At 42.2% G+C, this 15,472-nt stretch overlaps 1 protein-coding gene across 1 annotated transcript; it reads left to right on the forward strand.

The window, feature by feature from the left end:
- The first annotated feature begins 700 nt into the window (after positions 1-700).
- LOC115240050 lies at positions 701-1,324 on the forward strand. Its single transcript, XM_029815008.1, has one exon. It carries the CDS (start codon positions 701-703, stop codon positions 1,322-1,324), a length of 624 nt encoding a protein of 207 aa, XP_029670868.1.
- The last annotated feature ends 14,148 nt before the right edge of the window (positions 1,325-15,472 follow it).

Consider the following 15,472-nt stretch of genomic DNA (forward strand, 5'->3'; position numbering starts at 1 on the left):
AATACAGCTGAAAAATGGGAAGAAACGTTGGATCGAGACGAGTTTCCAAAAATCGACGATTTATATGAATTTTTGTACAGAACCACGGTTCGCGTGTCTAAGCGGATCCGAGAAACATCCAAACGAGACGATGATAAATTTGTACCTCCCTTTAAAAAAGGACGAATGTCTAATAAGGCATTCGTAGTTGACGTAACGAATAATTGCACGGCTTGTAAAAATAAACAACATCCGTTATTTAAATGCGCTAAATTCAAACAATTAACTGTACCTAAGCGTATTGAATTCGTGAGAAACGCGATGCTTTGTTTTAATTGTCTACGTTCTCATCGAGGTAAAACTGGCAATTATACTAATTGTACTATTTGTCAAAAATAACACAACACACTTTTACATCTCCACAAAAACACGGCCGTATCGGCAACGACCAACGCGACAGAACCAAAAGAAACGCAAACCGCATGACTAGAAGAGAGCGGCAATAAGGCGATGTGTCTTGCAGCGATTTCACCTACCTGTACCTATACCACAATTAATGACAACCACGACGATATTTGTACAAGATCGTGATCTCAATATGATTAAGTGCCGCGCATTGTTAGATACATGCGCTGCTGCCAATTTTATTTCGGAAAGACTCGCGAGACATTTGAAGCTCCCTATAACTTCATGCGCACTACCGGTCGGTGCAATTAACTCTATGAATACGGTATCAAAGGGTGTCATTCAAATCACCATTCAATCTCTGCACAACGAGTTTCGCAAGAATTTATTATGTTTATCGATTCCGATAATATCAGATTTAGTTCCATCTGAGATTTTCCCGCGACATTCCATCAAAATTCCGTCTAACATTAAATTAGCCGATCCGAAGTTTCATTTACCACATCCGATCGATTTATTAATCGGAGCCGGAACAACATTGTCGCTGTTCTCAATCGGTCAAATCGATCTGTCCCAAGAAAAGCACGATTTATATTTGCAAAAGACTCGCTTCGGCTGGATAGTCGCGGGCGGAATAGCATCGCGGAAGTATCCGAAAAATGTAACATGCCAATTATCTAGCTTGGAACAACAAATTGCTAAGTTTTGGACGATTGAGGAACTAACAACCGATACACCCAAATCTACTAAGGAACTCGAATGCGAAGCGCATTTTGCAAAAAACGTCACTCGCGATAACAGCGGCCGCTATATGGTACGATTACCATTTCGTAAGGGTGATAAACGCCTCGGTGATTCGCGAATCGTTGCACTCAAACGCCTGAACTCTCTCGAGCGAAAACTCGATTCGGACGCGATGTTAAAGACCGCTTATTCATAAACAATACAAGAATATTTAGACTTAAAACAGATGTCTCCGATAAATGATTCATCTGACGACGGGTTTTATATGCCACACCATGCAGTGGTCAAATCTTTGAGCCACACTACTAAAATTCGCGTGGTATTCGACGCGTCGGCGAAATCAAATACTGGCACAACTTTAAATGATATATTAACAGTAGGGCCGACTATTCAAGATACATTGTTCGCGCACTTGATTCGATTCCGCACATATAAATACGTTCTTACCGCGGATATAGAAAAAATGTATAGACATATATTGCTACACGAGGATGATCGAATATATCAACGCATACTTTGGCGTCAAAACAAGCAAATAAAGACTTTCCAACTTAATACTCTCACATTTGGCGTATCTTCATCACCTTATTTTGCCATACGAACGGTTCAAAAACTTGCCGATGATGAGCGCGACGCGTATCCTATTGCCGCCCGAGTTCTCAAAACACATTTATACGTGGACGATTTACTGATCGGTATGAATACTATCAGCGAAGCTCGTGTGTTACGGGACGACATAATTACATTACTTTCTCGGGGCGGTTTCAATATCCGACAATGGGCGTCAAACGACGAACGTATTATCAATGATTTGATTCCCGATGCGTTGAATTCGAATCTCATATTGGATAAAGACGATTCTTTAAAAACACTAAGCATAGCGTGGCGCGCGTATGACGACATACTACGTTATTCAGTACGTTCGATTGATCGCGTCGAAAGAATCACGAAACGAATTATTTTTTCAGAAATAGCTAAGATTTTCGACCCGTTAGGCATATTAGGCCCCATTATATTGCACGCTAAAAAATTAATGCAAAATTTATGCCGATGTAAATTAGATTGGGATGAATCTATTTTACCTAGTATACACACCGCGTGGACAGATTTCGCGACACAATTAGATTCACTTAAGGAATTATCTATTGATCGTCAAGTATTAATTCCGGATTATACCGATATTCAATTTCACGGATTCTGCGATGCGAGTAACGTGGGTTACGGTGCTTGCCTATACATTCGTTCGAACAATCGATACAACAACGTACGTTGTCGTCTACTTTGTGCTAAATCTCGAGTCGCGCCATTAAAACCTGTGACGATACCTCGGCTCGAACTATGCAGCGCACTTTTATTAGCCAAATTATATCGCGAAGTACATCGTGCGTTAAGACTCTCCCCCAACAAAACAGGACTGTGGAGCGACTCGACTATTGTACTACATTGGATTAAAACTTCGTACCCACCACTACAGGCGTAGTGGTTTAGGATGGACTACTCGAGGAGGCTTCCATTCATACTGGTGGTGAGTCAAGACTCATCGCTGAGCGGCTACGGGCGCCAATTTTCAATCGTTATGATTTGGACCGCTCTGGAGACGTGCTAGGGATTTCGTCTCTCCGTGACAATCGGCACTGCATCCATTGAGCGGAAAGCGAAAGACTCGGGTTCGATTCCCGATTCAGCCACTTGTACCTCGCATATTTTTTCAGACCCGCAAATGTTGTTTTCTAACAATTATTTGTCGGGCTGAGGAAGTGTGTAAACGCCCTACACAGACACGACAATGCCGCTGCCACGGAAGAGATGGATGCTTGGTTCGTGCCTCCTCCCGCCTTAAAATCCCCCCCTCGCTTCACTCTGCGGTGTACATCTGTGCCAGCGTAAGTGCTGGTAATCTGTCCACTAGATCCACCACGTGGTGACGGTGGAAGATCGTATTATTAATTGGGAGCAGAAGAGGGGGCTGCTTAGGCGTAGTGGTTTAGGATGGACTACTCGAGGAGGCTTCCATTCATACTGGTGACGAGTCAAGACTCATCGCTAAGCGGCTATGGGGGCCAATTTTCAATCGTTTAATATGATTAGACCGCTCTGGAGACGTGCTGGGGATTTCGTCTCTCCGTGACAATCGGCACTGCATCCATTGAGCGAGATTCCAACATCGCTCTGGAGTCGTATGTACTGTGTTAGAGTGGCGTAAGGTGCGAGGTCTGAATAGCTCAGTGGTAAGAGCAGTTGCCCGGAAAGCGAAAGACTCGGGTTCGATTCCCGATTCAGCCACTTGTACCTCGCATATTTTTTCAGACCCGCAAATGTTGTTTTCTAACAATTATTTGTCGGGCTGAGGAAGTGTGTAAACGCCCTACACAGACACGACAGTGCCGCTGCCACGGAAGAGATGGATGCTTGGTTCGTGCCTCCTCCCGCCTTAAATCCCCCCCTCGCTTCACTCTGCGGTGTACATCTGTGCCAGCGTAAGTGCTGGTAATCTGTCCACTAGATCCACCACGTGGTGACGGTGGAAGATCGTATTATTAATTGGGAGCAGAAGAGGGGGCTGCTTAGGCGTAGTGGTTTAGGATGGACTACTCGAGGAGGCTTCCATTCATACTGGTGGTGAGTCAAGACTCATCGCTGAGCGGCTACGGGCGCCAATTTTCAATCGTTATGATTTGGACCGCTCTGGAGACGTGCTGGGGATTTCGTCTCTCCGTGACAATCGGCACTGCATCCATTGAGCGGAAAGCGAAAGACTCGGGTTCGATTCCCGATTCAGCCACTTGTACCTCGCATATTTTTTCAGACCCGCAAATGTTGTTTTCTAACAATTATTTGTCGGGCTGAGGAAGTGTGTAAACGCCCTACACAGACACGACAGTGCCGCTGCCACGGAAGAGATGGATGCTTGGTTCGTGCCTCCTCCCGCCTTAAATCCCCCCCTCGCTTCACTCGTATAGTAAGTTTACGCTGTACTAATCCATTGTTTTTACAACGAAAGTCTGTTTACGACTTTTAAGCGTGGGCGAGAGGCAAAGCCTCTCCCCCTGCATCTCCACCCTCCCCCCGCAAAAAAAACTGACCAAATGCAAATCTAATTTTTATTCAAAAAATAGAAATTGGTTTGCGTTAGGTTAGAATTTTTCGGGGCGGGGATGCAGAGCCTCTCCTCCATGCATTCACTTTGCAATGATTGTAAACAAAACTTTTTCTAGTTAGAAAATGACAAATACATTAGTACGACGTACACAAACTTCATTCTTCCTATTATTTCATAATATATAAAGAAAAATATTAAGATGGTCAAATTTTAATTTGTTATATTTCCTAAACTAATGCCGTTCACCATTTGATTTTTGCGGAAAATTATTCAGAACAATCTCCCTTATATCATATCCAAGTGGCGATAAAATCGGTAAGATGTGATCTATTATGTATATTTACCAAATTTATATAATCAAATATAAATATAATAAAATATGTTTATATATCAGTTAAGCATGAGATACAATGGCAATGAGAGCACAGCGCATAAAAGTTTATTACAAACAAAATCTCAATTGTATCTCAATTGTATTGAATAGCTCAGTGGTAAGAGCAGTTGCCCGGAAAGCGAAAGACTCGGGTTCGATTCCCGATTCAGCCACTTGTACCTCGCATATTTTTTCAGACCCGCAAATGTTGTTTTCTAACAATTATTTGTCGGGCTGAGGAAGTGTGTAAACGCCCTACACAGACACGACAGTGCCGCTGCCACGGAAGAGATGGATGCTTGGTTCGTGCCTCCTCCCGCCTTAAATCCCCCCCTCGCTTCACTCTGCGGTGTACATCTGTGCCAGCGTAAGTGCTGGTAATCTGTCCACTAGATCCACCACGTGGTGACGGTGGAAGATCGTATTATTAATTGGGAGCAGAAGAGGGGGCTGCTTAGGCGTAGTGGTTTAGGATGGACTACTCGAGGAGGCTTCCATTCATACTGGTGGTGAGTCAAGACTCATCGCTGAGCGGCTACGGGCGCCAATTTTCAATCGTTATGATTTGGACCGTTCTGGAGACGTGCTGGGGATTTCGTCTCTCCGTGACAATCGGCACTGCATCCATTGAGCGAGATTCCAACATCGCTCTGGAGTCGTATGTACTGTGTTAGAGTGGCGTAAGGTGCGAGGTCTGAATAGCTCAGTGGTAAGAGCAGTTGCCCGGAAAGCGAAAGACTCGGGTTCGATTCCCGATTCAGCCACTTGTACCTCGCATATTTTTTCAGACCCGCAAATGTTGTTTTCTAACAATTATTTGTCGGGCTGAGGAAGTGTGTAAACGCCCTACACAGACACGACAGTGCCGCTGCCACGGAAGAGATGGATGCTTGGTTCGTGCCTCCTCCCGCCTTAAATCCCCCCCTCGCTTCACTCTGCGGTGTACATCTGTGCCAGCGTAAGTGCTGGTAATCTGTCCACTAGATCCACCACGTGGTGACGGTGGAAGATCGTATTATTAATTGGGAGCAGAAGAGGGGGCTGCTTAGGCGTAGTGGTTTAGGATGGACTACTCGAGGAGGCTTCCATTCATACTGGTGGTGAGTCAAGACTCATCGCTGAGCGGCTACGGGCGCCAATTTTCAATCGTTATGATTTGGACCGTTCTGGAGACGTGCTGGGGATTTCGTCTCTCCGTGACAATCGGCACTGCATCCATTGAGCGAGATTCCAACATCGCTCTGGAGTCGTATGTACTGTGTTAGAGTGGCGTAAGGTGCGAGGTCTGAATAGCTCAGTGGTAAGAGCAGTTGCCCGGAAAGCGAAAGACTCGGGTTCGATTCCCGATTCAGCCACTTGTACCTCGCATATTTTTTCAGACCCGCAAATGTTGTTTTCTAACAATTATTTGTCGGGCTGAGGAAGTGTGTAAACGCCCTACACAGACACGACAGTGCCGCTGCCACGGAAGAGATGGATGCTTGGTTCGTGCCTCCTCCCGCCTTAAATCCCCCCCTCGCTTCACTCTGCGGTGTACATCTGTGCCAGCGTAAGTGCTGGTAATCTGTCCACTAGATCCACCACGTGGTGACGGTGGAAGATCGTATTATTAATTGGGAGCAGAAGAGGGGGCTGCTTAGGCGTAGTGGTTTAGGATGGACTACTCGAGGAGGCTTCCATTCATACTGGTGGTGAGTCAAGACTCATCGCTGAGCGGCTACGGGCGCCAATTTTCAATCGTTATGATTTGGACCGCTCTGGAGACGTGCTGGGGATTTCGTCTCTCCGTGACAATCGGCACTGCATCCATTGAGCGAGATTCCAACATCGCTCTGGAGTCGTATGTACTGTGTTAGAGTGGCGTAAGGTGCGAGGTCTGAATAGCTCAGTGGTAAGAGCAGTTGCCCGGAAAGCGAAAGACTCGGGTTCGATTCCCGATTCAGCCACTTGTACCTCGCATATTTTTTCAGACCCGCAAATGTTGTTTTCTAACAATTATTTGTCGGGCTGAGGAAGTGTGTAAACGCCCTACACAGACACGACAGTGCCGCTGCCACGGAAGAGATGGATGCTTGGTTCGTGCCTCCTCCCGCCTTAAATCCCCCCCTCGCTTCACTCCCAGCTTCTGCTCCCAATTAATAATACGATCTTCCACCGTCACCACGTGGTGGATCTAGTGGACAGATTACCAGCACTTACGCTGGCACAGATGTACACCGCAGAGTGAAGCGAGGGGGGGATTTAAGGCGGGAGGAGGCACGAACCAAGCATCCATCTCTTCCGTGGCAGCGGCACTGTCGTGTCTGTGTAGGGCGTTTACACACTTCCTCAGCCCGACAAATAATTGTTAGAAAACAACATTTGCGGGTCTGAAAAAATATGCGAGGTACAAGTGGCTGAATCGGGAATCGAACCCGAGTCTTTCGCTTTCCGGGCAACTGCTCTTACCACTGAGCTATTCAGACCTCGCACCTTACGCCACCTAACCTAACCTCACCTTTTAAAAACGTATGTGTCTCACCGCGTTGCTCAAATTCAAGAAATTACTGATTTGCAAGTTTGGCGACATATTAAATCGGAAGATAACCCGGCTGACGCGCTATCGAGGGGTCAATTACCGAACGCTTTTCTCAACAATCAGTCATGGTTCTCAGGACCATCATGGCTGACTAATGAGGAAAGCGAATGGCCCGATGGAAGCATAAAATTAAACGAAATACCAGAATTAAGAAAAAAACACGTGTTTTGCGACGATTTCTAACGATTGCAGCATCTTTGAAAAATATTCTTCATATTCACGATTATTGAGAGTTATCGCGATGTGCCTGCGTTTTCGAATAAAGAATACATATCGCGGACAGTTGTGCATAAAAGAGATAGACGAAGCGGGAACTAGAATAATAAAAATCATCCAAGCTTCTTACTTTTCGCGCAAACGGAACGAACTTACAAATAAACGTTCAATAAATAAGAGTAACATTGCCGCATTGAACCCGTTTATTGATGAAAATGTGTTGTGCCTCTAGCCGCTAAGGAAGAGGTCTTTAGGGATTTATACGCCCAAAGGATTAGGATCCACGCTGGTTTTTCCGCATTTTCGACATTTCACACTTATTTGATTTTCCTGTTTATAGATCGGTGTAAAATTGATTTTGCTTCGCGTGCCGGTCGCGGACGGTCCTTTAACCTTTTCTTCCGCGCTGGCCGCTGCTATTGCTTCTTGCAACGTAGCATATCCTCGCGATCGAACAATTGTTTTAATTTCGTCTTGCAATCCTATTTGGAAATTTTCTAAGGCTTGTTGCTGTATTATTTCCATGATTGCGCGTTTATTATCTACTGTATGATGACGTCCTTCCATCATCGATTCGTATAGCTCCATGGCTAGTTTGTCGGCTCTAAGTCCGTAAGTTCGCGCGCTTTCTCCGTTTTTCTGTTTTAGCGTGTTAAATTCAATTTGTAGATGTGTCGTACTCTTTTTACTCGCATAGCAGACCTCTAATTCATTTTTTAATTGCGCGAAGTCTCGAATTTTTTGCGTTTGGAAATCTAGCATTGCTCTGCCTTTTAATTTTGTGCATAATACTGCTCCTAATAGCGTTACTTCGTCTAAGGGGTCAATATGTTCTACTGCATATATAGTCGGACTTAGAAATTCTTGTAATTTATTTGGCGATCCGTCGAATTCCGGAATCATTCCGGTATAATTCGCGTCGGCGGACGCCTCAAAATGTCAGAGTTAACTTTTGCGCAAAAACATCCGATTTTACTACCAAGTCGTCATTTCTTGACGGATCTAATTATTAAGCATGAAAAATATTATCACGCAGGCATTCAAACAACTTTATATACGATTAGGTGCAAATTCTGGCTACTCAACGGTCGAAATCAGTTGCGTAAAGTCGTGCGATCATGCATACGTTGCTTTCGCTTTTGCGCCGACACGATCGATTATAAAATGAGTAACTTACCAAAATTTCGAGTGCGTAACGCGACTCCTTTCACTATTACGGGGATCGATTATTGCGGCCCGTTCTATATCAAAGAAAAAAAATATCGAAATCGAAATAAAATCAAGGTATATGTATGTGTATTCGTATGCATAGCCGTCAAGGCAAGTACATTTAGAAGTCGTGAGCGATTTAACTACCGACGGATTCCTAGCAGCTCTACGGCGTTTTATAGTGAGACGAGGTATTCCGGCATACGTTTATTCAGATAACGGAACCAACTTTAGAAGAGCGAACAATCATTTAAAAGAATTATATGTTCTTTTCAACTCCGATGAACATAAAAATCGGGTGAATCGATTTTCTACCGAACATCACATCACATGGCACTTTATACCTCCCATAGCTCCACACTTCTGTGGGCTATGGGAATCCACGGTAAAATTATTTAAACACCATTTTAAACGTGTCGTCGGAGAAATTCTGTTCACGTTCGAAGAACTGAATACCTTCACGGTAGAAATTGAAGGAATATTAAATTCAAGACCTATCTCCTTTCTCTCCTCCGATCCTAACGATTTGTTAGTCCTAACACCAGCGCATTGCTTAATCGGTAGACCATTAATTAATATGCCTGAGCCTGATCTCTCATCTGTCCCAGCCAACCGTTTGTCCACCTGACAACATATAACCAAGATGCGACAGGATTTCTGGGCACGCTGGAGCCTGGAATATCTGAATGAACTCCAAGTTCGACGCAAATGGATAAAGGACGGAGAAAAAATCGACCTCGGAACAATCATGCTCATCAAGGAGAAGAATCTCCCGTGTACACAATGGGCCTTAGGCAGGGTCGTGGAAATGCATCCAGGAGAAGATGGAATAGTGCGAACGTTACCGTTAGAACCGCAATCGGAACATTAAAGCTAACCGTGAAATGCCTATGTCCGCTTCCAATCGAATGCTATACACAAAACGATAAGACAAAATTGGATGAACATCACGTCCATGAACTGTAAACAGCCTTATTAATGCTACATAATTAGAGATACATTGCGATTGATCGGTACTCTCTCAACGGGGGGAATATGTTGCGACATAAAAACAGTGGGCCCACTACAAAGCGTCGCCAAGCGAGGTTATCGAGACAAAGATCGCGCTCACGCCCTTTGTCACGCCGCTCGGACAAGGGAAGCGCTGCGTATGATGTGCGCGAGCATCCAAAGTTCGGCTAACGGCCGCGGTCCGAAGACCAATCGGAGACACCCGTGCAAGGGTAATTCCCCTTTTTTGTGGGAACCTTCTAAATCCGAACGGCGTCGTGAAGCGTTTAGAAAGAAATCGTTCTTCGTAGCGTTAAGAAGCCGAGTCTTCAAGCGTTAAATATCGAGATCTCTTGTTACGAATAAAGTCGAAACTTTGTGAAATAGAGACCGAGACCTTACGAATTAGAGGCCGAGACCTCACGAAATAGAGGCCGAGACCTCACATTATAAGAATAGCGTCGACAATGTAAGTCATATACATCATATACATTAAATAAGCTATAAAACGAAAATAGTGTGTGAAATTAATTCTCGCATACCTGCAACATATGCCACGACAAATTAATGTGTCAAGGCATTCCTTTATTCCCGTTTGTATAACAATTACTAAAACTTTAAAGATTATTGTAAATATAATAATAAATATTAAAATATTTAATAGAATTCGATAAAATTGAAAGTAATATAACTAAATTTAATGCGAAATATTACGTTAGCTTCAGATATTTTCTGTAATAAATATAGAATTATAGAATAAATCAGAAATAAATATTATCTTAATCTCTTCACACCAATTACCAATATTTAAAACTATTATACCGCACAAACTATAACACAGTAAATCGCGTTGAAACAACGAAATCGAGAATTACTCTGCGCTGTGCTACGGTCTGCGTAGAACTGTATGTAAAACTATTTTGCTTCTTCTTAAATATGTTTTAGCTTCATTTTCAATGTTTTTGCTTCATTCGCTCTTCAGCGTATTTGTATTTGTAATGTTTATTTTGTAGAAGTACGTTTAAACGGCTTTGCCGTAAGATATGTTAACAATGATGTATTTAATCACAAAAAAGACGAAATCGTAGAATATGTCAACAAATTATGTATCTATTGTAACGAGAAAGATGAAAGATATATTATATTATATTTTTATTATATATTAACGGGAGATCGCGTTTCTTGATTTTACTATACAAGGTGTTTCATAATTTACCTTACAAATTATTCCATTTTATTTAATATATTAATTTTATTTTGATCCGTGATATATTTTAATAACATACATGCGTGCGTGTTTGCGTGTGTGCGAGCGTGCCTGCGAGCATGTTATGTACGTATACGTACATATGTTCATGTATGTATACGCATATGTACACGCGCATATACAGGGTGCTCCAGGAGGAAAGGTCAATATTCTGGGAGGTGATCGTATCGGTCATTTTAAGCAAAAATGTTCATATGAATATATGTCCTATTCCTCTCCCAGAATATTGACCTTTCCTTCTGGAACACCCTGTATACATATATGTACGTACATATATGTCCATATGTGAGTATATGCGTGTGTATGCGAATTGTGCGTACGCGCGCGTATGTACGTATGCGTGCGTATGTGTATACGTGTGTGCGCGTACACGTACATGTTTACGCATATATATGTATGTGTGTGTATGTACCCCGCATCAATGATCAATGATTCATTCCCTGCGGTAAAGGGGGTTTATAGAAGTACACCAATGGGACATGGATATACTTCGGGAGCGTCCCGTTTGACCACGTTGATATTGACCACGGTCCCGATTGACCACGTTGAGATTGACCACGTTGCGATTGACCACGTTGCGATTTGACCACGGTAATATTGACCACGGTCCCGATTGACCACGTTAATATTGACCACGGTCAATATTGACCACGTTGTGGTCAATATCAACGTGGTCAATATCAATGTGGTCAATTGCAACGTGGTCAATCTCAACGTGGTCAATCGGGACCGTGGTCAATATTAACGTGGTCAAACGGGTACCACTCATATACTTCTATGAACCTCTCTTACCTCAGCGAACGAATCGTTGACGCGCAATGTACGTATGTATGTGTATGCATGCCTGTGTGTGCGTGTGCGTGCGTGCGTATGTGTGTGCGTGCCTATCACGTATTTTGATAATTGCGGAAGATCAACGAAAAATTATTATTTAATATATTAATTTCATTTTAATATTTGAAATATTAATTATTATATTATTATTATATTACTCATATATTTGTTAATTTATTTTATTTATTGTAAAATTCAGAATAACTTTAGTGTTGCCAAGAATTTCTATATAAGCGCAATTTATTTTATAAATTTCTAATCTTAACTTGATCACAAATAAAATGTGAATGAAAATGCAAATATATCAAGTCTGATAAGCGCGCAATAGTGCCGGGAGTGCCAAAGCAACGCCTAGCGGCGTCTTAGTGAACCTGGACAAACATGGCGTTTCGAGAAGTGACACATTTTGGGCCGAAAAATTTATATGAAATATTTTGCGAACAACGAGACATCTAGCGGCTTATCAGTAAACCTGGGACAATATGGCGTCTTAGACATCTAGCGGCTTATCAATGAACCCGGACAAATATGGCGTCCCAAAAAGTGACGCATTTTAGACCGAAAAATTCATACGAAATATCGAGATCTGTACATCAAATGCATCTAACAGTGTCATTTTGATATTACTATATTCGGAAAAATCGATGTTCTCGATTGATATGTTCATCTCTCGAAAAGATGGTCCGACGTACGAGATATTTCGAATTCTTTCTAAAATTTTCAAAAAACGTCCTCACTCCGGTAAATGATACACGGTAGCGTCTGTTTACAGTAAACTTTGGTTTAAAATATATATCTTTGCGCCCTACAAACTGCGCGTGGCTCTTTTGCCATTTTACTCGGATTCTTGATTTAAAAAAAATTATGTTATATATTGATTAAATTATTATAATTAATATAATAGTTTAATCAGCATAATTTTTTTAAATATAATACATTTAAAATAGATAATATAAAAATGTTAAAATATATTTTTTATAAAGGCTGTTAATTTAAAAAATATATTTAAGATAAAAGAATATTACTGATTCTAAGATATAAGAATAATACCTAGCTTTTCATAGCTATTATTGGTTTATCAAGAGACGCGGTAGCGTCTCGCTAAGTATATCTTAAGTCGTCTTTTTGTTTACTGTAAACAGACGATACCGCGTATCATTTACCGGAGTGAGGACGTTTTTTGAAAATTTTAGAAAATGAATTCGAAATATCTCGTACGTCGGACTATCTTTTCCAGAGATGAACATATCAATCGAAAACATGGATTTTTCCGAATATAATAATATCAAAATGACACTGGTAGATGCATTTGATGCAGATCAAATTGACAGATCTCGATATTTCGTATGAATTTTTTGGCCCAAAATGTGTCAAATGTTTTTGGGACGCCATATTTGTCCAGGTTCATTAATAAGCTGCTGGATGTTTAAGACGCCATATTGTTCCAGGTTTACTGATAAGCTGCTAGATGTCTCGTTGTTCGTAAGATATTTCATATAAATTTTTCGGCCCTAAATGTATCAATTTTCGAGACGTCATGTTTGTCCAGGTTCACTAAGACGCCGCTAGGCGTTGCTTTGGCACTCTCGGCACTATCGCGCGTTTATCAGACTTGATATATTTGCATTTTCATTCACATTTTATCTGTGATCAAGTTAAGATTAGATATGTTGAATTAATTATTTATTAGATAAATATAGCGAATGGGGGACACAGCCCCAATGACCTTGACCTTGACATATGTTGTCAAGGACATAATTCTGAGTAACCTTTTCTTCTAATTTAATCGTCGCTCGTTGCTTATTAAAAAGTTATTAACAAAAAAAGTTTGAAATATACTAAAGTACATGCACGGACAGGAAGCATGCGTGCGAGCGCGCACACACAAGCACACACACACACACACACGAGGGGGTGCAAGGGGGGCCTTCGGCCCCCCTCCTGCACCCGTTCCGCCGGCAGGCAGGGTGGAGCTCGCTTTACAATGTAGCATGTACTTTATAAGTTGTAAAGCAAGGTCCACCCTGCCTACCGGCGGGGTGGTTGCGGGACGGGGGCCAAAGGCCCACCTTGCACCCTCCCGTGTGTGAGTGTGTGTGTGCGCGCGCGCGCGCGTGCTTCCTGTCCGTGCATGTACTTAGGTATATTTCAAACTTTTTTTGTTAATAACTTTTTAATAAGCGACGATTAAATTATTAAATTAAGTTACTCAGAATTATGTCCTTAACAACATATGTCAAGGTCAAGGTCATTGGGGCTGGGTCCCCTATTCGCTATATTTACCTTAATTTCCTTTAAGTTATTCAAAAATCGAAAAAAAATTTCCACATTTGAATGTGGATTTAATCTATTATCCGAATCACGTATCCTTTTAGAATTCATTTTTTTTAATTAGTCTAATTTTTTTAATTTTTAATATGAAATACTTTATTAATCCCTTTAATTTATATATTTTTTTCTTTAAATAGAATTATATTATTCTCATCATCCTTATTTTTAATTATTCTAATCGTTGGGTTAATTATTGAATACTTATTAGAAGAAAAAGTTACTCAGAATTATGTCCTTGACAGCATATGTCAAGGTCAAGGTCATTGGGGCTAAGTCCCCTATTCGCTATATTTAGCAAAACATTTTGTTTAGATGTCTGTGGAATTGAACTTGAGTCTACTACGTGATAGACTCATCTGATCATCTTGCACTTCGCCATTACGTATTACTTGCATATATTTAGCTTTCATGCTACAAGTATATACTTATGTGCTTACGCGATAGCAATTAGAAAAATATAATTGTTAGTATAATATAATTGTTAATAATATAATTGTTAGTCTACGAAACTGCGATTTTACGACTGTTAAAAAATAATAAATAGAGTAATAGGGCCGGTTCTAACAGAGCTGCCAGTTCGTGGGAAATGGGAGCTCCCACCACTTACCGCGGGACTTACTAACACAGACATAGTCGCTAAGTCATAGCGTATACGTGTAGGGGGGCCCCCACGCACGAAGCTATACGTACACGCAATGACGTAGCGACTACGTCTGTGTTAGTAAGTCCCGCGTTAAGTGATGGGGGCTCCCATTTCCTACGAACTGGCAGCTCTAACCCAGGTCCTCTGAGAGGGGGGTGAGTGGCGAGGGGAAACCGGCGCGGGGGATATGACGTCACGCGGGAGAATCGCGTCCTAACTGGTTGGCGAGGGGTCCGCGGAGAGGGGGGAGGGGAACCGCGTCCTAACCGATAGGCGAGGGGTCCGCGGAGAGGGAGAGGGGGACCGCGGCGAATTCGGTCGGCGAGGGGTCCGCGGGGAAGAGGGAAGGCATGTGAGTAGGTGTGAGAGAGATAACGCGAGGCATCCGCAATGTGTGGGAGAAAGATAGCGCGAGGCGTACGCATGCATGTGGGAGAAGAATAGCGCGAGGAGTACGCAATGTGTGGGACAGGGATAGCGTTTGCATGCATGTGGGAGAAGGATGGCGCGAGACATGCACTTGGGAGAGAGAGAGAGAGAAAGAGATAGCGCGAGGCATGTTAAATTTGCGGACTGTGCATATCTATTACGCCGTTTTTATTCATACATAAAAGATGGGTTAAATAATTAAATTCACAGATAAATAGTAAAATAACTTATTTATTACAAGCATCGTGAAGAATATCATTTACAGCACATGTTAATAACTCGCAATCTATAAGTGATTCGCTGTTAAACATATCACTATCATGTATCGCTTTTGCAGCGTCGCATACATTAGCGATATTATTACGTTGTAAAAC

Source organism: Formica exsecta, unplaced genomic scaffold (genome assembly GCF_003651465.1).
Source record: "Formica exsecta isolate Colony F162 unplaced genomic scaffold, ASM365146v1 scaffold40, whole genome shotgun sequence".
In the NCBI taxonomy this organism is placed as follows: Eukaryota; Metazoa; Arthropoda; class Insecta; order Hymenoptera; family Formicidae; genus Formica; species Formica exsecta.